The sequence below is a fragment of the Abramis brama genome, assembly GCF_963993115.1.
Source record: "Abramis brama genome assembly, chromosome: 9".
Classification (NCBI taxonomy): domain Eukaryota; kingdom Metazoa; phylum Chordata; class Actinopteri; order Cypriniformes; family Leuciscidae; genus Abramis; species Abramis brama.
In genome coordinates, this window is record NC_139971.1 from 31,711,950 (window position 1) to 31,734,750 (window position 22,801).

Below are 22,801 nucleotides of genomic sequence, written 5' to 3' on the forward strand. Positions count from 1 at the left end.
TTAGCCTGTTTCTAACTCAAAGCTATTATTTGACTTCAGTATGACTTGAAGACTTGCAATATAGCACTAGCACACAAGTCTTATGAGTCACTTTTTATGGTGTTTATTTAGAGCTTGACAGCACATGTCCTCATCCACTTTCATTACTTCAAATGACCAGGATATTATTCAGAAAGTCTTGCTTCCACAGAGGAAAGAAAGATGTAAGGAATTTGGTTCAGCATGAGTAAATAATGACAGAATTTTCTTGTTTGGATGAACTACACCTTTACTGTGTGTGTGTGTGTGTGTGTGTGTGTGTGTGTGTGTGTGTGTGTGTGTGTGTGTGTGTGTGTGTGTGTGTGTGTGTGTGTGTGTGTGTGTGTGTGTAAAGAGAGATTAAAAGCAAAGGAAGCATGAACAACCCATGATGAAAGGTAACAACAGTGACGCTGGCCAATTCTGACCTGTATTTGATTAAGATGGTGTGGTGTGGTGTGGTGTGTTTTTGTGTGCCTGCATTTAATCTGGCTGCTACACTCCAAATGTAGCTCAAATACAAGGCATTATCATTTATTGTAATCCTAACCACGTTTCACAATACAGCTATGAGCTATTTATACAGCTAATTATAGCTTAGGTGCTTTGAAATGTTTACCAAAGATACCTTTACGCTCACAATATTTAGAGACTTTCATTAATTCGGCACTTGTGTAGAAGAATTTAATCAGAAAATGGTCAACATTCATTTGCCATTGAAACAATATCATGGTTATACAGTATGCTGAATGAGAGAATCACGAAATTAGCAATTTTGGAATTAGTACCAATCACTGAATCTTCTGTAATGAGGACAGACATGGAGGATGATGGCTACATTTCATTCCATCCTGATAACCTTCATGTTCTGCTTGGTATTTGTGATTATTATATGTACAGTGTATGTATTAATATTATATGTGCTTAACATTGAAACGTTAGGTTAATACTTGCAGTTTTTCTGAAATTGCAAAAACACATTTCTTGAAACCATCACTCACTTTCTCAAAACCTTAAACACAAAACCCAATTTTCAAACCGCATTCAGAGAACCTCTGACTCTTCTGGCAAAATCAAACAATTGCCTCAAAACCATTTTATCTGTGCTCAAAATCAAACAATTTCAGATCATACACACACTGAGCCAAAATTATAAACACTACAGATCATTCGTTAGACACTACAGAAAAAAGTATATTGTAACAAAGTAAACTAATTTTCCAGTTACGTAGAAAAGTATAGTAATGACAAGGTACAGTAGTAAGGTGAATAAATGGTATGCACTGCAAGTGTAGTACTGTAATGGATATTGTATAGTAGGCCCCTCGAATGTCTGTATATTCAGCACTTGCATACTGTTAAAATACAGTGACCCAACTGCAAAAGCCAAAAAGGTTACAGCAAAAAACTCTAAATGAAAAGCATGTTATAGTCACTCAGAAGATTTGTGCAGCTGCAGAATCAAGGTCAGTGAGAGAGATTTTATTCCGCTTCAGCATCATGTCTTCATGTTGGTCCAGCCGGAGGAGTTTCTCCACATCTCAGACAATGTCATCTCTGCAGGCAAAGGGAAAAACCCTAAAGCAGATCCAGCCTTGACAACATTCTCCACACCTGCTCTTCCTCGTCCTCATCCTCTTACTCCTTGTTCACCACCTCTTACACACATACTCTTCCTTCTCTCCCTCTTATATTGTTTGCATCCATTATTGGTATCAACATTCAGTGCAACATTTTGAGTCAATTTTGGGACTCTGAACTGACTTGTATTATGTACAGTTGGTTTGATCATCAATAAGTGTGAACAATTTTGAATTTTTGCATGAGATTTGCAAACAGTGGTTTAAACACCTGAACTTGTTTAATGTTTTACAGAAAGAGTGATTTATTCGACAGATTGGTTTAGGCTATTGAGAAATAGTTCAGAGAATGGGGTTTAGTGTTTTAGCAATTCAGAAAAACTGAAATACTAGATTTTCTACATTTTTAATGCATTTTTCCATGTTTTTTCTGTGGTCAAATTAAAACAGAACAATGTAACTAGAATAGATACCTGCCACATTTGTGAAAAATGATTGCCTTCTTTGTGGTAAAACATGGATAAACATGGTCTACTTGGTTTAGATTTGGTTTCTGTGACCTCAAAGTGCTTGGATTATGTTCATACAGTATTTGTTGTCATAGATGTATTTTGGAGTATGTATGGCAGGATTCATTACATTTCAAGCATGAGGCAGCTGCTCCATATTCAACAAGCAGGGCTGAGTGCACTGATCCTTTCCCTCCATATTATTAGACCGGCCATTCCTGTTCCCTCCTGTTTGATCACTGAGGGCTGCACTGTACACGGCTGTCACAAGAGAACATGACTCAGCCAATGGCACATGTTTTTTAAATGAGGTCTGAAGCTTTGTCATGTACTTTAGAGGTCATTCATTAGCCTTGTTCTGTTTGTCTTGAACTTTTCTCCGTATAGGCTATGGCAGTTCTATAGCATTCAACATGGACTGTGTACTGATGACAAAGGAATAAAAAGGCTATCATTTTGTGGGATTGTAGTATATATGTGGTGTTCACACATATATATGTGGTGTATGTGTGTGATCACAATTTACAACCACCATCATGGTGTTCCTTTAAAACAAAGATATTTCACAAAAGGTCCAGAGCATTATTTTTTCATAATAGGGTCTGAGGCAGTTGAGCTCCAAAAAGTGTTCTGAAACTTTAATTTTTTGTGAGAAACGGACATTTCAGCAGTATTATTATAGTATTATTTATAAACTATTATAGAATGTATTGAATTATTATATTCAGTTTTCATTTGAATTTTTGTTATAATCTTGGTATGTGCATTTGTCATTTTAATAGCTTTTTTTATTTAGCTTAATTGATTTTTGTTTTAGTTTCAGTAATTTTAGTATTTTGAACTCATGTATTTTAGTTAGATGCCTGTTATGGGTATTCTGGGTGTAATGTCTGTTTTGGGTGGGTTTTGCACTTTTTTTTAGTTCAATTTCCTGCTTTTGAATTTGGTTTCCTTGTTCTTTCATTGATTGATTATGATCTGCACCTGTTCTCCATTTCGTTGAATAGTTTAACTTGTTATTTTATACCTTATTCATTCCGTTCAGTGTCCGTTCTCATCAATATTATGTTGGTTGTTCTGTTCTACGTGTTTTTGTATCCAGTATTCTGAGAAGTGTTATTTTGTTTTCATTAAAAATTCACTGCTTGCGATTAAATCCAGCCTTTTATTTCAATGTGTTTGCAACCAGCTCCGACAGAAGAACGGACCAGCAAAATAGATTCAGCAACAGTGAAAATACAGTCCCTCTCGAGAGAGAGACACACACACAGGCCTTCCTGGATTTGTACCATCTCGTCCACCATGACAACAACGGCCTGGGTGTGTTTTTCTGGGCAGGTCTCAACGCGGAGACATAAGCGCGCCTGCCCGTAGACGGACCTTGAGGGACATTTAAAGAGTATGTAGACTGGGTTTACCATCTGCAAGAGAGAGGATGAATTCAGCACACCATCCACATCCATCATTCCAACAAAAGCTAAGCCAGAGCCTGCCGCGACAGTCTTTAGGAGTATAGGAGTTTGATAGTTTTAGGTCATTGTATTTTTATATCAAACATTCTGCAAAAGTTTTCCTTTTTGTTCCATGTCAGAAAAAGTCAAACAATATTGAATGAGAGTGAATACATTTTATTTTCAGGTGAACCAACACTTTAAATATCATGTTTTTATTTATTATGATCATATAAAAGCAACTTCACGCTAAAACATAAATCTGACTTGGCAGAACTAAGCTTTGCTCCCCGTGTTTGATGCTGTGGTGTGCTAACATACTATCAATATTCCCGCTGTAAGCAGTGTATTGGCAGAGGAGTGAGAAAGAGTTCTATTAACTCTGCTAGCTAGCAAATACTTCCTGACAAGAATATTGAATTCTGTTGCAGTGTAATGATTAATTGGACCAGGCAATGTAACAGCCCAGCACGTGTTTGCTTATCAGAGTTAGTTCTCCCTTAAAATTAAAATATATCATTCCTGGCGGGTTTTAATTATTGAAAACGTATTCCCCCTCCCCTCCCCCCATTTTTCTCTTGCCCCTGAGCATGAAAAGGTATGGAGGAGAGAGGCTGACTGATTCACTCTATTGGTTTCGTTATGATGCATGTCAATGGCTGCTTGGTGTGTAGAAGCAACTTCATTTGAAAGTTGGAATTCATTTTAATGAGTTAATGATTATTTGCACTGTTTGCAGGAATGGCGATTCAATTTGGATGACTGTCTGTGGGGATGCCAGATATAGCTGACTTATCTGTCCCAGGATTGCGTGGTCCTTCAGTCCGCAGGCACCCATATAGCCTCTGGGTGAGTGAGTTGCAACAGAAAAATATTAGGCTTCATGTTCTGTGTATTTTGCTGGAAGCTGTTATCTCCATGACTGCGCTCGTGTCCTGTCTTTGTCTATTCTTTATTCTGAATAGCATGTTGACAGGTCAGGGTATTTGGGAATTGTTGAGAGGCTCTGATTGGTCTCCTCTTGTCTTCAAAATCAACATGAACTCAGAATGTACACTATCTGTACACATTTTCCTAGTCTTATGTACAATTCATCAGTGCACATTATTCCAAATTTTGGTATTCATCATTTTTTATCAAAATAATTTTTTATCAAAGTAATAATTTTGTCTGCCTCTGAAACATTATTTTTCATCTGACACAACCAAGGTCTTACGCAAACCCAGGCTCACTGAAAAACTTTTCTGTGGCGAGTCTGGCGACATTACTGCATATGTATTTGCTCTGTGCTGTAGTGCAATTATTTTCCATTTGCTTTTCTGTTTTATCTCGGGATGCCCATCCCAAGATAATTAGAGAGTACGTCAGCTACAGTTTGGATCCAGCCTCATATAAAGACTTCAGATGCCTCAACACCTGCAAGGACTTCAGATGAAGCAAACTCTGAATCAACAAGCACCAATGGTAAATTTACTATACATCCTAATCATTTGTTAACAACATGTATTCATGACTTCAGTGAGCTCACTGTTTCTGCCTTAAATGAATACATTGTTAAATTTTGTTAGCTAACTGCATGATTTCTGTACGTTAATGCTCTATCGCATTTGAAAATAATGTACCACATACAATAAACCCTACCATAAATCTAACCGATAGTGTAAAAGTGTAACTTCGAATGAGTTAAAGAAACCATGTTATTTTAGCTTGCTTCTGCAAGTCTTTTATCTCTTTTATCGTGACTCATGTTTCACGGGACTTGTACCCGAACACTTCACATTGTAAGTGGAATACTGTACCAGGTGAGCTACCAAGCAAATTTCGGTAGAGGCACATTTTTCCAACGAGTCTATGGCCATTGTTCAAAAATGAACCAATATCCAAATATTGTTGTTGTATTGCAGTAATTTCATGCAGTAATTTTATGTAATTAAGGTCACTGCTTATAGAAGATAATTAATTTGAAGAAAAAAAAAACTTGAGTAAAACCATCCTCAAAAGTGGTTTCTGGAGGTGTTTCAGTAAAGTAAAAACCCTCAGTGTCCGGTTTCTGATCATTAAATCAGTGATCACATTTTTTCCCTCATCCTGTTTTAAGTTTAATGGATTGGAAAAGCAGTTTTATGCGGACTTTAACAGGAAAGAATATGAGACATTGATAATCTTTCATTCAAAAAAAGAAAGTTTTCCCAGGGTTCTGATTTGATTCATGATGGGCTGGGAAATTGAGCCGCAGCGTCTGTAAACTGATCAGAGATCAGGGAAGTGAGATGATCAGGTTGAGCGCTCAAGTTCTTATCCAGGTAACCTGAGCAGCAGGGTAAGGGCTGCTGATGTAAATAGGCTCAATTAATGTGGAAATAAAACACTGCACGCACAGCAGAGACCACAGAAAGTCCCTCGGCGTGAGAAAGACGGTCCCTTTAGTTTCACTGCTGGCTGCAGTTATTGGCAATGCCATGTAAACTATATCATTTGATGTTGTTGACAGGAAGTGGACGCTTCTAGAGTTGCATGTTGAGTTAATTGATAGGCAGATGGATTCATTCTATAGAACATGAAGTTTTGCTTGAAATGCTGATGAGGTGCTTTTGGTACAGGAAAGGCTCAGATGTTCTTCACCCTGTGCAGATGATGAAGACCATTCTATTTTTGGCCGTCCTGTATGGGGATATCCGGTCTGCAGTTCACTCTCTCACAAGCACACACACATGCACACTAGACACACACGCGGAGAGGTGGTGTAACTGCAAAGGCGTTCTACGTTCCTGGCTGTTCTCAAATTCCAATTTAAGCTCAAAGGGAGGTTTGATGTCTGCATAAAGGGATAGGTCTATACATCCCATCCTCCAGCATTAATGTTTAATACAGAACACCATAGAAAGCTTCAGACTGCATATATTTCTCTTTAGAAATCTCTGATGCTACAACCAGCCCAAATTCCTTTTTACTGACATCTGCCATCCCCCAGGAGAAAACTCATTTAACCTGCTTCCCTTAGCTGCCTTCAGGATTTGATGTCAAATTTGAATGTTATGTAAATCGTCCTGGATTAGGATTGCCGTCCGATAGACAAAACAGCATGGTTATGCCGAACCAGCATTTCCTGCTCCATCTCACCTAGTCATGGTGCTTTAAGCACAACAGAAATCACATCTTTGATTATATTGATTCAATTGGCGGGGGGGGAATTCATCAAACACCTATATTATTGGGATTGAAAAAGTCTCACAGCTCTATAACTCATTCTCCTCCACTCTGGCAGACCACTGATTGGCAGTAATTCACACATCGGCTTGAGGAGCAATTATGTTGATCAAAATATACACTGGATCAAACTGATGTCAGTGGGACACACAACTGCCCATCAGATGCCAGAGCTAGTCCACGTCCCATCCCCCAGCCTGACACTCTCATCAGTTTAACCCCATCCCTTTGTCGCTGGGAATTACAGTTTAATCCTCCAACTGATTCCTTTACTTTTCCCACTCTGTCTCATTCTCAAACAGTCTCTTTCTCTGTTAAATGTTGTAGGGCCATCACTTTAACCACTGTACCCTAGATGAAGCCACCCTGTTTGTGTGTGTGTATAAATCACACAAGGGTGTCTTCTGGCAGACAACAAGGAACATTGTATTTTGACAAGGGGGTTCACAATGATATAACTTCAAATGCAGATTGCGTCACAGCGGAGAGACGAAGGCTATCCCAATTCAAGGGCTTCTTCAATTGCATTGAAATGCATCCTTCATTTCCCTGGCAATGAAGGATACAAAAGATGGATCCTTTACGTCCAAGCCAACCCCAGAATATATTGCACGCTGGTGACGATTACACTTTTAAATGTAAGTATTGGGTTTCAACTTACTCGAATATCTAACGATGCAAATGTAAAAATAAAAATAAAAACTTTAAAGCAGTTCAAATGTTGACATATCTTTCTAAGATGCGATTTCATATAGTTTATAATAATAGAAATAGCAGTAAGCAGTACTAATAGCAGTAAGAAAAAGGATATTTTTGAAGTTGTAAATCAAGAATAATTCAGTCTGTTTAAAAAAAAAATATATATATTTCAGTCTTTGTACGTGCCATATTTTCTTTGCAATTATTTCATTATTTACTAGAAATTTCAGAGTGAAAATTGTTTCAATTTTTAGCGCACAGATATAAGAAAATACACTGAACCTCAGAATGGCTTTTATTTTGTGGCAAATATACATAAATGTATGATTGAAGGGGTACAAAATATTAGACAGTCAGGAGGGGGTGGATATGCATATTAGCAGTGCATATCTGTGCAATCTTTCATGGGTTTTATGTGTGCTGCAGCAGACCCTTGGCATCCAATGATGGAGAGGCCAAGTGCACAATGCCAGCTGTCTCACTTTCCATTCATATGCCACCAGGACCTGTGCAAACTGCTTAGTTATTTTAGTAGGCTATTTCCCTAGGCATGCCCAACCTAATGAGTCCAGTATGCACACTTTGTATGCGTCTGTTTGTAAGCTCCATAATAGTGCTGCCAGGTGAACAGCATGTATGCAAATACTGAATCAAACTAATTAGGTTGTCCCGGGGTGTTTGCACTGCAATGCATAAATAGACATAGTAATTTCAGCAAACACAGATATGCACTTACCTGTAGATATAGGCTATGAACTTTAATGGAATATTGCTGTTGATGAAACAACCTCATGAGCCATGAAACTAATTTTCTATTAGGAAAGCAGACTATTTTGCCTTATGATCTTCATATACAGTTACCGGATTCAGAAATAGGTTGAAAACGCCATTGTCACCAGGGAAGAGGTTCAAGTGTCCATTGCGAGTGTAATAATTCATCATGTCTCAGTGGTGACGCTCAGTGACGTGCACATCTAAAACTAGTTTAAAACCGAAACCTGTAATAAAATAATCTGCTGTTTATTGTCGGAGTGCGAAGAAGTACGTGACCAGAGTTTGATTACAGTACATCCCCACGATGATTTAGACTTCCCTTTAAACTTACAGTGCTTTTGTCAAGGAGCGAGAGGGGCGCGCGACCGACCGGCGTTCACACACACTCGCTCGCTCGGGTCTATGCAGTGATAGTGACTCTGAGCGGCGCGCGGGACAGTGATGATGTGTCAGCGAAGAATATTCACGCTGTGATCATTTCCCCGCCTCTAACTTCAGCATTCCATCAAGAAGCGTTAAGTAACTACTAAAGTGAGTTCGTTTATCCTGTTATGGAGCAATAGGCTATGCACAGAAAATGTCTCTGCTGAAGAAAGTGAGGACCGGAGTCGTGGCGAGCGGTGAGTACAGGGAGTTTCTACTTTAATGCTCTTGTAGATTTTATTTATTAAACTTATAGAATCATTGTACATTTCGCCTATATTGCGTATTTATCAACTTTTAGGATGTCAGTGGTGCGTTTCGCTTTAGCTTTATGTGATGTCCGTGCTTTCATAGATTGACATACAGTCTTACACATGTCTTCAGAATAATGTTATTTGAGCATTTTTATGTATTTTCAGAGATAATACATTTAAATTCAGCAGCGTTTGAACTTTATCATATTGTATGATATATTTTTATATTATGGGTTGTGATTGAGCCAGGAATTTTCATAAATTCTTTAGCCTATAAATTTTATGTATTGATGGGATATGATATATAGCCTAGGCTATTGGAATCGTAAGGTAGTGACGATTCGTCTTAAACGATTCTGATTAGTCTTAAACGATTACAATTCCACGAACGATTCTTTTGGTAGGCTACTTGAGGAATAAATATTTGAATATAAAAATGCAGTTTTGTGCTGCACTCAGCAGTCTGTTGACTAATTATGAGATCGTTTCAGATTTAATACAGTAGCCTAGGAACAAATGTAATGTAACTCTTGCTAGATGTGTTACATAGACTTTTTAAGTCTATGTTAATGTATACTATGTATACTAAAATATAGGGATTACAATTTTGCTTGCAAAAGGATTTGTTGGAATAAACTATTTTGATTGGTTGTCAAAAATGCTCTTTGCAACCAGATGGCAGACATAGACATTGTGGAAATGTTTTGGTGTTTGTTTTTTATGGTTAAAGTTGCAGTATAATGATTTTTTTTTTATTTTTTTTTATTGACTACAGTCAATAAATCACTCAGAAGTGTAGTGGATTTTTAAATAAGCTTTTTAAAGGCATCAGAAGAGGCCCCTGACCCTTCTTGCATGCTGTCTGTTGTTATAAAAGTATGTCCATTATTTTGCCATTGTTTAGACACGTTTGCAATTATCATGCATGCATTGTCTGCTTGGTTCACATCCTTCCTAATTTCCACCCTATTTTAACACCTGCTTATGTGTGATTATGAAGCATCTTGCTCCCCTCACTTTCTGCTCATCAGCCTGTACTGGAGAGAATGTTCTTGATAGAGCCACCGCACCGGGCTGCTCAACACACTTTCCTCAATTAACTTTCCACACAGTAAAGCAAGCCTCGCTCCCAATGGGAATATGCTTCTATTAATAAATAGTTTATCACTCCCACCCTAGCATAATAAAACAACAGCAAATTATTCAATCTCTGTAAAGAGTTGTGGGATGTCTGGAGGTCTCTGCTAATACACCCAGCCTCCAGACACTATAGTGTCCTTCTTTATTGAAATACAATAATTTTAACAAAGTTATAGTACTATTTCAAACTTCTATATTAAACTGATTGTATGAACACAACTATTTGACCTCTTTAAATTTTGTTGTCTCTTTGTCTCCAACAGGGTGCAAATGATGTGGGCTGTTTGGCTCTTCACTGAACTGTGCACAAGATCCTATGGGATTTACCTTCAAATAAACACTTCAATGCCCAGCACCCAGGTATCAGGCTAACACTGAAACGACCTGAGCTTCGCCCATCACTTTGATCAACTTTCCTTTTCAATGCCATCATGCCAATCATCAGCAACGCCAATCATGACTTTAGCAACCTCTCGGTCAGTGACGACAGCAGCTTGGACCACATCTTTACTGAGATCCCAGAAACCGAGACCATCAAGGGAGAGTATTATCAGCGCGCTCAGTTCATCCGCCGACCAGAAGATCTGATTTCTGTAGACCACGGCCTGCAGGCCCTCATCAATGTGGGGGGTAACCGTTACACATTCCCTTGGAGTACGCTGGAGCAGTTCCCCTTGACACGCTTAGGACGTCTAAAACCCTGCAGCAGCCCTGAGGAAATCGCTCGCGTCTGTGACGATTACGATGAGGCCTGCCGTGAATTCTTCTTCGACCGTAGCCCCAGTGCATTTCGTGTAATCCTCAACTTCCTAGCAGCAGGAAAGCTACGTATGCTACGGGAGATGTGCGCACTCTCGCTGCACGAGGAACTCAACTATTGGGGCGTAGAGATGACCTACATGGAACGCTGCTGCAAGCGCAAGATGTACACGCGCATTGAGGAGGTCGCCGAGCACGAGCGGCGGGAAGAGGAGCGCCGTCAGCGCAGTATGCAGCTGCGCCCACCTGTAGTGGAGACACGTTACCAGAAGTTCATGAACGATCTGAGGGACATGGTGGAGAACCCTCAGTCGGGCTTGCCAGGAAAGATATTTGCTTGTTTGTCTGTGGTGATGGTGGCGGTGACAGTGATCAGCCTGTGCATCAGCACCATGCCGGACCTCAGAGAGGAGGAGAATAGGGTGAGTGCATACAAAATATCTTAACCTGATTAAGGAGATTGGTCACCCTAAAAATGAAAAGTCTGTCATCATGTTGTTCCAAACCATTATGACTTCTTTTCTTTTTTTCAGAATATCTTTTGTGTTCCAACAAAGAAATGAAGTCATACAAGTTTGAAACAACATTAGGGTTGAGCAAGTGATGATCATGTACTCACCCTCTTGTTGGGTAAGCTTTGAAAAACAATGTAAGATATTTTTAATGAAACCTGAGAGGTTTCTGTCTCTCCAGTGAAAGTCCAGGTAACCAAAGCTTAGAAGATCCAAAAAAGTCATAAAAGCATCTTAAAATGAATATATGAATCGAGCAGTTTAAGTCTTATGAAGAGATATGATTGCTTTATATGATGCACAGTTTTTATTTTAATGATGACAAAATGTTCAATTTTGGGATTGAATTAAGCCTTTAAGTCTATATGAGCTGAATAAATTCTATGCTAAATTAGATCCCCTATAAAATAGACCCCCTTCTCCTCAGGTAGAAACGCAAGTTTGTCATTGGAGGTGAGTTTCTGGTCTTCAAACAGACATGTGTGTGCTGTTCCTAGTAAGAAATAATGAATGCACCTCAGCAGGGCTCCCCAATGTCAGTAAATACCTAGAGAGTAATGAACTGGACCAGCAATGCTTCCACAATGTCAGCAAACATACATTGAGAATAATGAACCAGCTCCATAGAGACCTCTCGAATGTCAGCAGGCACACAGGGGGGTCCGCTTGAGAAGACTAGACCTTTTTGCTGTTAAATGACTATGAATTTTAATCGCCCTTAGGCAGATACCTCAAGCTGTCCAAAGTGTAAGGGGTAGGCCGCCGACTGTAGCTTCATTTGCCTGAAGTTTCGCTCCATGTGTTTTGAATGGAAAATGTAGTACTTTGTGTGTGATTGGGTGTGCTTGTGTATATGTCAAGGTAAGATCTGGCAGTGTCTATGCAGTTACGCCAGCATAGCATCCAACAGGCAGAGTCCCGCTGGAAGCAGCAGGACTGTCATATTTAATTCACACTGCCGGGCCGTTTGTCAGTGTCAACAGCATGGTAGAAAAGGAATGGCCTGAGCGTGGAGTCATTCATCTCTGCACATATATTGTGTGTGTGTGTGTGTGTGTGTGTGTGTGTGTGTGTGTGTGTGTGTGTGCGCATGTGTTCACTGAGTGATAAAAAGATGACCTCCTCTGTCTCTCACAGCACTTTCAATTCTTTGTGCAGTCGAATGTGAAGATGTACAAATTGATGTTTCACACTTCTGCATGTTTACAGGCATAAAACTTTTCATTTAGTTTTATTTCCCTATAAATTATATACAACAAGACTTTAGTTTAGAGCTCAATATCAGATCCGGAAAGACAAGGCCGCAAATCTCTAGTAAACAGGAAACCTGAACAGAAGTGAGAAACACTGTAAGCAAACTCACAATGAGCTAATAGAGAAAAACAGTGAATAAATTCAACAACCCACAGGCTTGTCTGAACTTTTGACATCAGTGTGACCTAAACAGACCCATGTAGCTTATGACCTTACATAAATATATAGGAATGACATTGCATTAGACGACAAAATATCATAAAATTCATTTTAGAGAAAAGTTGCACAAGCACTACTTTTCAAAATGCTTCCCAAAAAGTTTTGAAATTATAAAAAAATAGATATATTGTTTTGTTAAAAATCAAGAAAAGAAGTATTTTTACAATTTCTAGTTGTTGGGAACATGCCCATAGTTGTGCAACTACTGTATGTAAATCTATTTGAAAATCTATCCACTGAAAGTCATTGGTGAAGTAAAGTGAAGTCAAATCTATTGTAAGGTCTTGCATAATTTGTTTGTAGATGCCACTTGGTTTGATCATTTGAATCGAATGCTACATCATTCAGGCATTTTAAGTGTGATTTAAGTGTCCGAATACTTTTGGGGCCTCTGTATACACACTCTCATTGTGAATCCTGAAATTGTGTTTTGTGTTTTAAGCGTGATATGGATAGATAAAAGATACAAACATTTATGGAGTAGCATCTGAACTTGTTAAATCAGACAACCAATTGGGAATCGATCCAGAGAGGTTAAGTATCTTGTGTGTTTGAGAGCAGGCTGATTATTCTCATAATCCCAAGCAGCACCTTTTTTATATTGTTTAGATAACAATAAATACATTCTTGTAAGGTGATAAGATGAGTTTTATCTGGATTCATATGCCCTAATACCCTTTATCTTTGCAGCAGCTAGATAAGTCTGAAGCAGTGCACCTAGAATGGTATTATGTACGCATGGGTATACCTTCTGCAGGTTTGTAACAGTTTATTATATATATATATATATATAAAAATAACTAACCTTCATTCTACTAGTTTGGGATAAAACATCAGATAGTCAAGAGAATCTGAGCATCCATATGATTTTCCTTCCCTATGGATCTGTGCTTCACTCCTTCCTATAGATATTTAACTTTTTTCCCCTTTTGTCCTACAGTAGATGCACTCTAGCCCTGCTTTTTCTAGTTTTCCCTCTGCTTTCTTAACTCTCTCCTCGCCATTGATGGAATTTCCGGCTTTCTGTGTTTTCACTGTTATATGGTAGGGGGAGCTATGACACATCTTCTGATAGAGTACTGAATCTCCTGATCAAAATCATATGAAGAAGAAACAGAAACAAGCAATAGCATGTAAGCAGATGCATATGTTAACACGATCATCAACATTAAACAGCATAAAAATCAAAAGTGCCTAATGTTACCGAATGAAATGTCGACCAGGACGAGGTATAGGACTGTGCAAGCTTTGGGTCTGTTGATGGACTCATGAATGGAATGGAAAAATGCATTTTTCCCACATTCAAGGGTTGATTAAAAAAGAATGCATTAAAGGTGCATTAAAGTAGGTGCATTAAAGTAGGTGATTCTCTGCAGAAATTGTTTTTGTTATGCTGGTTCAAAGTCTCCTTATATCCTGATAGCAATCACTCTGTTAAGCGATCTAAATGTATTTGTATAAATATATGTTGTCTGTGGAAGCGTAGGACCATAAAATGTTCGTTCAATCGTATCGTTCGGTCCGAACGGTCCTATAGCATGTGTTCCCTTTCGGTCAATGTGTGTTTGCATACGACCGCGCAGGCTGTTCACACAGACATAAGTCAGCGCGTTCACGTACGCTGTGCAGACAGAGCGAGAACAAGTTTTGCTAGCTAAACAAACCGAAAACTTGCTGCATCTAATTCTGTTTTTAAGAATTTGTTTACGTTTGGTACTGTAGTGTTACTAACTGTACTATAAAGTTTTCTCACCGGTGAATGACACATGATATTGGTATTGCAGTAACAATGTCTCCGGTCTTCTTGGCTGTGCACATTCATGCTTTCAGGAGGCGTGGCGGCGATTTGCAGGGAGGGTGGGACGTATGCTTTTACTGCTATCAGGCTAAAGTTAGCATTTTCCCAGATGTCCTACAGCACCTTTAAGGTAGAATAATACTTTTTTTTCTTTCTTTTTTAAAGCAGAGACTCTCTGTTCTTTCTTTTGATTTATTGCATGTTCAGATATTCATATAACAAAATATTCTGGGGGCCATTAGAAATTTTGTGAAAATGCTAGCGGTGGCAACTTTAAAAAAAAAAAAAAAAAAATATGGAGGGGAAAGAGTTAAATATTCATTTCTACCTTTGCTTTTCTTCTTTTGAGCTTCTTTTCTCTACCTTTTCTCACCTTTACTCTTGTTACCTCTCTCTGCCCCGTCCTTCCCCCATGCTGTCTTATACTCTCTCTCCTTTTCTCCTCCCCAGAGCTGTAGGTGTAAATTTTCCTTTGTTTGAGTCAGCAAGGACTCTGAACCGAGGGTGTTTGTATGCCATGAGCATCCTGAAACTCTCACTCACCAAGTGCTGGTGAGACACACACTTATTCACAGTATCCTGTGAAAGTGAAGCTAAACAGCTTAAAAATAAAACGAATTTGGTAACACTTTATAATAACATTCAGTTGTAAGTCATTTATAAGTGGTTAGTTAATGATGAACTAATCATTTACAGAACATTCATAAATGATTAGCAAGTGATATACTAACATTTTATGTATGTTTTGTAAATTCTGTTACAAGTCATTTACAAGTGATTAGTAAATGATTAACTAATTATTTATGAAACATGACTATGCATTCATAAATGATTAATAAGTGATGTGTTAATTATTGTATGTATGTTTTGTAGATTCAGTTATAAGTAATTTACAATTGATTAGTAAATGATTAACTAATCATTTACAAAACATGAATATGCGTTTCATAAATGTTTCATTTAAAAAAAAAAAAAAAAATGTATGTAGCAATTAGAGGGTGCAGAAAGTGTTGTAAATGCCTTGTATACACGTACAGATCATTTGTAACAGGTAAGTAACAGTGTTCAACACAATGATGTGTAAACGCATGAATAAATCATTTACAACACTTTCTGCATCCCCTAATCTAAAGTGTAAACTATTCATCACTTGTAAATGTGTTACATATACATTCGTAGATAACATTTGTAGATCTTATGCCTTTTTGATTCTTGAAGTGGTAATCTACGAATGAAGTGTAAGACATTTACAAATGATGAATAGTTTACACTTTAGATTAGGGGATGCAGAAAATGTTGTAAATGATTAGTTCATCATTAACTAACCACTTATTAATGACTAATTACAACTGAACGTTATTATAAAGTTACCACAAATTTATTTTATTTTTTTCCTGAACGACTAGTCGACTAATCGGTCTTTGGCATAAATTTATTCACACCCTCATGTAGGGATGGCTCGATACCACAATTTTGGCTTCGGTACGGTACAACCTAATACCATAGTATTGATATTAAAACGATACCATATGGGTCTGAACGCGTTTATAAAGCAGGAAAGTACCGCAAATGTTTATTAGCAAATGAATCAACACAGATTATCACATCAACTCGGTAATTTGAAAACTTTCTTGTGAGTAGTAATTTCAGCAATAGTCTATTGAGTCTCCCCTATCTATCTCTCAAAATGAGCAAATTAAAAAGACATCACGCCTGCACTGTAAATGAGCTGCGCGCTGCAATACAACACTTTCGCTTGCGTTTCGGAACAGATGACGCAAATCACTTGCCCATGAATATCCAAGCAATTTTATATCATTCAGTAGTAGCCTACTTTGGAGCTCTTTGAGAGACAAAAGTTTTTCTTTGCGCTCATACCAACAACACACACACAAGCCACCTATAAAGAGATTGCGCATTTCAAAGTGAGTTGTTTTTCCTCAAACGGTCAAATACACACATAATTGTAAAACTGTCCGTCTTATTGAGTATTCACATTAACACAGTCGGTTATGTCTTGCATTAATGTAAATAGTGTAAGTATATGTGTCATCGCATGTAGTATATCGGATCTGTGACAGCAGCAGCCTAATACATGCTGCTGTCTATCACTAAATAACTTTTGTAACTTTAATTGTAAGGATTTACCCGTTTAATGTATTAAAAGTGAAGACTATCCAGTGTTATTTTACATTTGATTACTTTATTCTGTTAGACCTACCTAAAGTTAAGGGCAAATATTATGAGATCTAAACATCATTGGTTCTAGCATGTCAAACGCACGCTGTAACATTGTGTTATTTAAACGATATGATCTTATGTATGTGCGTTGATCAGTGTTAAAAGAAAATAAATGTCTAAATTAGATGCACTCACCTGTCGATCTCTAAATGTCTTATACAAGTCACGATGGGCAAGTGACTGATGCTTGACAAGGTTTGATGGTTCTTCATCAGTTTTATAAGTAAAGTAATTCCATTTCAATTTCACTTCTTCTGCCCTCTTTATTGATTAGTTTTGGCCGTGTTGAGTGAGATTCAACTGCTTTATCCATTTTGTTCCTCTATGTTGTCACATTTGCCGGTTCCACATCAGTTTGGGTAGCACACTACCACCTAGCAGTGAATTTCGGAACAGCAGCATGAGTACCGAAATGAGCAAAATCATGATATCGTACCATTTGAAATAAAATATATACCGGTATTTTCCCAGTTTTCCCTCATGTCATACCAAGTCTGTAGACATACTGTCTTTCTTCTGTGAGACACAAAATAAGATATATTGAAAGTAACAACATGATGTTTTTCTTAACATCATTCGTACGTTAATGAATTTGGAGTATTCTAAATGAGCAACTGTCCGAGGTTAGAAATTTGCATGAAACACATCCAAACCATGTCCATATAAAGGCTTTCCGCACTCCCTTTCCTTTCGTCGTTCTCAGCAAACATGACACACTCTCGCCTGAGAGCACCCGCAGCAAGATCCCCGAGCAATGCCAAATGCCATCCTCCAAACAAGTTCAAACACAATAAACACCTTTAATACATATGTAATGGACGGAGGCCAGTAAGAACTGTATATAGTATACAGTTGTGGTCAGAATTAATGGCACCTCTGGTAAATATGATCAAAAATGGCTGTAAAAAATAAATCTGCATTGTTTATCCTTTTGATCTTAGATTAAAAAAAATTGCAAAAATCTAACCTTTCATTGAAGTAAAAGAATTGAAAGTGGGGGCTAAATCACATTATGAAATAAATGCTTTTCTCCAAAACACGTTGGCCACAATTATTGGCTCCCTCTTATTAAATACTTTTTGAAACCTCCTTTTGCCAAGATAACAGCTCTGAGTTTTCTTCTATAATGCCTGATGAGTTTGGAGAACAACTGACAAGAGATCAAAGACCATTCCTTCATACAGAATCTCTCCAGATCCTTCAGATTCACAAGTTCATGTTGGTGTTTCTTCTCTTCAGTTCACCCCTCTCATTTTCTATGGGGTTCAGTTTAGGGGACTAGGACGGTCATGGCAGAAGCTTCATTTTGTGCTCAGTTACCCATTTTTGTGTTGATTTTGATGTTTGTTTTGGACCGTTGTCCTGATGGAAGATCCAACCACGGCCCATTATAAGATTTCTAGCAGAGGCAGACAGGTTTTGATTTTTTATCTGTTGGTATTTACTAGAATCCATAATACCATGTATCTGAACAAGATGTCCAGGACCTAAAAAATAGGCCCACAACATACAGTATAAGATCCAGCAGTATATTTAACCGTAGGCATGGGGTACTTTTTATCCCTGTTTGCACCAAACACATCTGGTGGGTTTGCTGCCAAAAAGCCCTTTTTTTGTTTCATCTGACCATAGAATCTGGTCCCTTTTGAAGATCTACCAGAAAGACTTGGGAGGCAAAGTAACGTAACAAGTATGCATTTATTAACAGCTCAGCAAGCAAGTATTATGATATAAAGTTCTTTGGCGTAGGCCCCATCCGTAGCTCGCAATCCGAGGTTACGGAATCTGCATTTCCTGCCTGAAGACGAAGGCAGGGGCGCAGCCGACCCCCTGGGAGGTATGGGAAGGGACCATCCTGGTGGTGGTGGTGTGGAGGATGGAGGGGAAGGGACCATCCTGGTTGTGGTGGGGAGGATGGAGGTGAATGTAGGCGTCAGCATCTACAAACTCAGACATGTGTAAGTACCGATCTTTTATACTACAAGTATAAGAACACGATTGGATAGATGAGAAGGTAATAAGTGACGTAACAATTGAGTCTTCCCGGCAGAACTTACGCTAAAGCTTTCATTTCCAGTCATGTCTGACAACTGAATATGCTTTTTTTTTATATATATTTATTTTTGGAGGAGCAAGGAGGATTTTTCTTGAAACCCTCCCAAACAACATGTGGTGATGTAGGGGTTGTTTGATATATATTGTTTAGGCTTTCTGACCCCCAAGACTCAAGTAATCTCTGCAATTCTCCATCTTCCTGGAAGATCCGTAACGTCTTTAGTTGATTGGAACTTCTTAATTATTGCCCTGATGGTCAAAATGGAGATTTTCAATTCTTTAGCTATTTTCTTACAGCCACTTTCTATTTTGTGATGCTCAACAATCTTTTGATGCACATCAGAACAATATTCTTTGGTTTTACTCATTGTGATGGATGATTAAGGTAATTTGGCCTTTGTGTTTCCTCACATTTAAACTCCTGTGAAACAAGAAGTCATAGCTAGACAATTTCATGTTCCTAGTCACCCTGGTGTGCTAAAAAAGGTAAATATTAATGGGAATATACTTCAGAGATATTTTACTCGTAAAAAATTCTAGGGGTGCCAATAATTGTAAATAATTTAAAAAGACCTCTTAAATGTCAAAGGATTAAGGAACATTTGATTTATAATGCCATGACCCATTTAAATCACTGGTACTAAAAAATGAATGTTAAAATAAATGATACATAATGACAATATATAATAAACGGAGCAATTCCAAGAGGGTCCTCTCACCATCGGTGCTCGGGCCCTAATAAACTTGTCATAGGTGGAGGATTAGATGAGTAGTTAATCATTGTGGCCCTAGTCCATATCTCCAAGTCCAAAACTCAGTACTGATCTGATCTCCAAAGAGCTGGTATCGGACTACACAAAAGAAATGTACCTGTTTTGCCAAGAGAGAAGATTAATTGGCACATGTATTCATTTAAAATAATACACTAATGCATGTTGAAATTGCCCTGAATTGAAAAAATGTAGAGGGGAATAAAATATTTAGTATGATGTCATTAACTCAGTGTTTTTAATTTAGCTAAAAGTCTCCAGCCAATGCATCAAGCAAAGAGTAGATTTGTGTTTGCAACAAAAAATACAACATAATCCTTGTTATTTGATGGAAACCTTCTAAAAAGAGCTGGCTTTACCTGGAAATTTACTTACCGCTACACCCATCAGAATATTTTATATTGCAGGTGTATTCACTTGATTACACGCAAGAGATAATGAAAGCTGAGCTCATAATTTACATATGCTAGATGAAAGTGCTGAAAAAAAGAACATTTTAACTGATAAATGAATCATCTGACTGTGCTCAAGCACATAAAGTAAGGGAACATTTAAAGCCGTTTTACAGCTCTGCATCACATTCATCTCTGTGAGTTTCATGAGATTTAGCCAGTCTTGCAGTTCAAACCAAAGTTAGTTTCATTTTCCTTGTGACCGATCATAGTCTCCACACACCCATCAGTGACAGACTAGCTAATGCTGTACATGTCCTGCTCATGCTATGTTGGACAGAGTATTACAGAGGGCCAGATGGTGTCGGTACAGGTGCAAGTCGTGAGTGGTTTCGGTGTTGCGTTGCAGTTTTGCATTTTGGCTGTATGATTTGCCAGAAGGGGAGTTCCTGGAACAGGTGGTGTTGCAGGGTTAGCAATGATCTTAGCCACTGTTCTCTGGCCTGGGTCCTTAATATAAGGCAGAAGAGAGTGAACAATACACAGCACAATCTGAACAATGTGCCGCAGGTTTCCCCTTGAGTGGGCAGAAACCACCCAAACTCTGCATAATGAGGCCAAAGTGACGCAGTCAAAGAACAGAATTAAAGGAAACACTAGATGAAGATTGTGTGCACTTGTAGAGGTGTTCCGTTGATGCCAAGTTTTGTCAACCCATATAAATATAAAGGTACAAACCAGTACCTCCATATATAATTGGACCTGAATGGTTTGCAAATTACACTGATTTAAATAATGCAGACCATACAAATTTGAATTTTTAACATTGGTTTACAAATGTGCATGTTAGACAGTGGCTGCATTTACATTACCCTTCAAATTGCAAAACTGAAATTGCGAATTGAAAATATGCCCAATGGAAACACGTCAATTTCGCAAAAACTCCCATATATTGCATGAGGTGGTTTTTCTTGCAATTTGAAAAACAAATATTTCTCAAAACTGCAATGGAAACGTGAACGTAAAAGTCACAAAATCATTCCTTAAAGAAGGCGCAGTATGTTTGAACAGAAGACAATACAGAGTTCTTTATTAAAATCATAAAAGCCTACCCCCTACTCTTTAGAAAAACATCCTGGGATTTTTTGTGACCACAGAGAGTCAGGACCTCGGTTTAACGTCTCATCCGAAGGACGAAATACATCGATGAGCGCTAGTAAAACTAAAATACAACAGGCTAATGCAAGTTAAGTGGACGTTAAGTGAGCCTCAGGCTTTGTTTTTACTTATTGCAAGGGGTAAAATGTACTTTTTAGTCGCAAAACATCGGTTAATGGAAACGCCATCATTTCGCAATAGTTTTTTATTGACATTTAGGAAATATTGCAAAAGTTTTGTGCAAATCTGTAATAGAAACCAGGCTAGTGATTGTGTATTCCAGTTGATACCCCCATTGTTCACAACAATATTCAAAGGCCTCATAACTTTCTTCGTTTCTTCGTTAAATTCTTAGTTTCATTTTCATGGACTTTTAGTTTGTTATTTACAGTCACATGTGTTTCTTTGTTCAGTTTCCTGCCTCTTTATCAGTTGTCATGGTAATTAATTTGATCTGCACAGGTGTTCATCATTATTTCTCTCATTTGCTTTGTATTTAAGTTGTTCTCTTTTCAGTGTTCTGTTGGCTGTTCTCGTTAAAGCATCAGTTGAACTATCTCATCTGGATTTGTTGGATTTACCATCTGAGTTTGATATTAAAGACTTTTAACCTAATCTTCTTCGTCATTGTTTGCTTCTACAACTATGCATGATGGATTTTTAGTTGTTTGGACTTATTTTAATGCTTTTTTTTGTCTAATTTGATATCAAGTCATCTTGAGGCCCCCTTGAAAGTTTGCTAAGACCCCCTGGTGGGACTCGGTTGAGAACTGTTGGTTTATTCTGAACCAGATATGACTGACAGAAATAAAATTCAGTTCAGTGAGTTATTGCAACTATTGAAACTGATAAGTCATGACATTGATTCAGACCATGAATCTCTTTGACTGTTTCATTGACAGCGTCACTCACATAGTTTTTTAAATATATTTTAAGTACCGACTTCACCTTAGGAAATTGTGTATTGTTCTTTTTTAGTAATAGGTTTGTTTTGTGGCTTAAATACAAATGTTTCATTTAGAGAAATAATATAGATTGCAGTTTCTCTTTCCATTTGCACTGTTTTTTGTTTTTTTTCAAATACCTTAATTACAACTCATTGACTCCATTTTGTTCATGAAATCTGCATGGAAACGTTTACATGAACAAATCATGATTCACCAAAAACTTTCATACTAAAATGTATTCTAAATTTCTGATAAATCTAGGAACAACTGCAAACGCACGTACGCAAAAAGCACTTTCTCTGCGTGGCTTTATAATCGTGTTAAGAAGTTATATTTCATCTTAACATGACTATTATTATATCCTAATAAATAATACAATTTAATTTAATTTTATATATTATTTCGCAGAACCTATTCTTTCTCTTTCATTACATTAAATTCACACTGGAAGCTTACATCTCAGCTAAAATCTAAATTGGTTTTGCCATGGGGCAGGAAATTCAGCAGTGGAATAATGGTGCAAGAAACACTGCTTAAGTGGGAGGGTTGATTACTAATTCCATGGCTTTGAGAGAGTTGAGTTTTAGTTTTTCCCTTTTTTGAGAATACAGACTGTCTCTCTACTGCAAATTGACTTTTGT

The 22,801-nt window shown here is 37.8% G+C and overlaps 1 protein-coding gene across 2 annotated transcripts in view; it reads left to right on the forward strand.

Annotated features, from left to right (window-relative positions):
• The first annotated feature begins 7,036 nt into the window (after positions 1 to 7,036).
• Positions 7,037 to 22,801, forward strand: part of kcng4a (potassium voltage-gated channel, subfamily G, member 4a) — a 33,532-nt gene continuing 17,767 nt past the window's right edge. The window contains exons 1-2 of one of the 2 annotated variants that reach the window (XM_084125019.1): positions 7,037 to 7,403; positions 10,319 to 11,236. In XM_084125019.1, the coding sequence (XP_083981145.1) occupies positions 10,487 to 11,236 (750 nt within the window). In that variant the 5' untranslated portion in view covers positions 7,037 to 7,403; positions 10,319 to 10,486. Of the gene's footprint in view, positions 7,404 to 8,488; positions 8,859 to 10,318; positions 11,237 to 22,801 lie in introns of those variants that run through there. The other variant, XM_084125018.1, reaches the window with a different exon arrangement.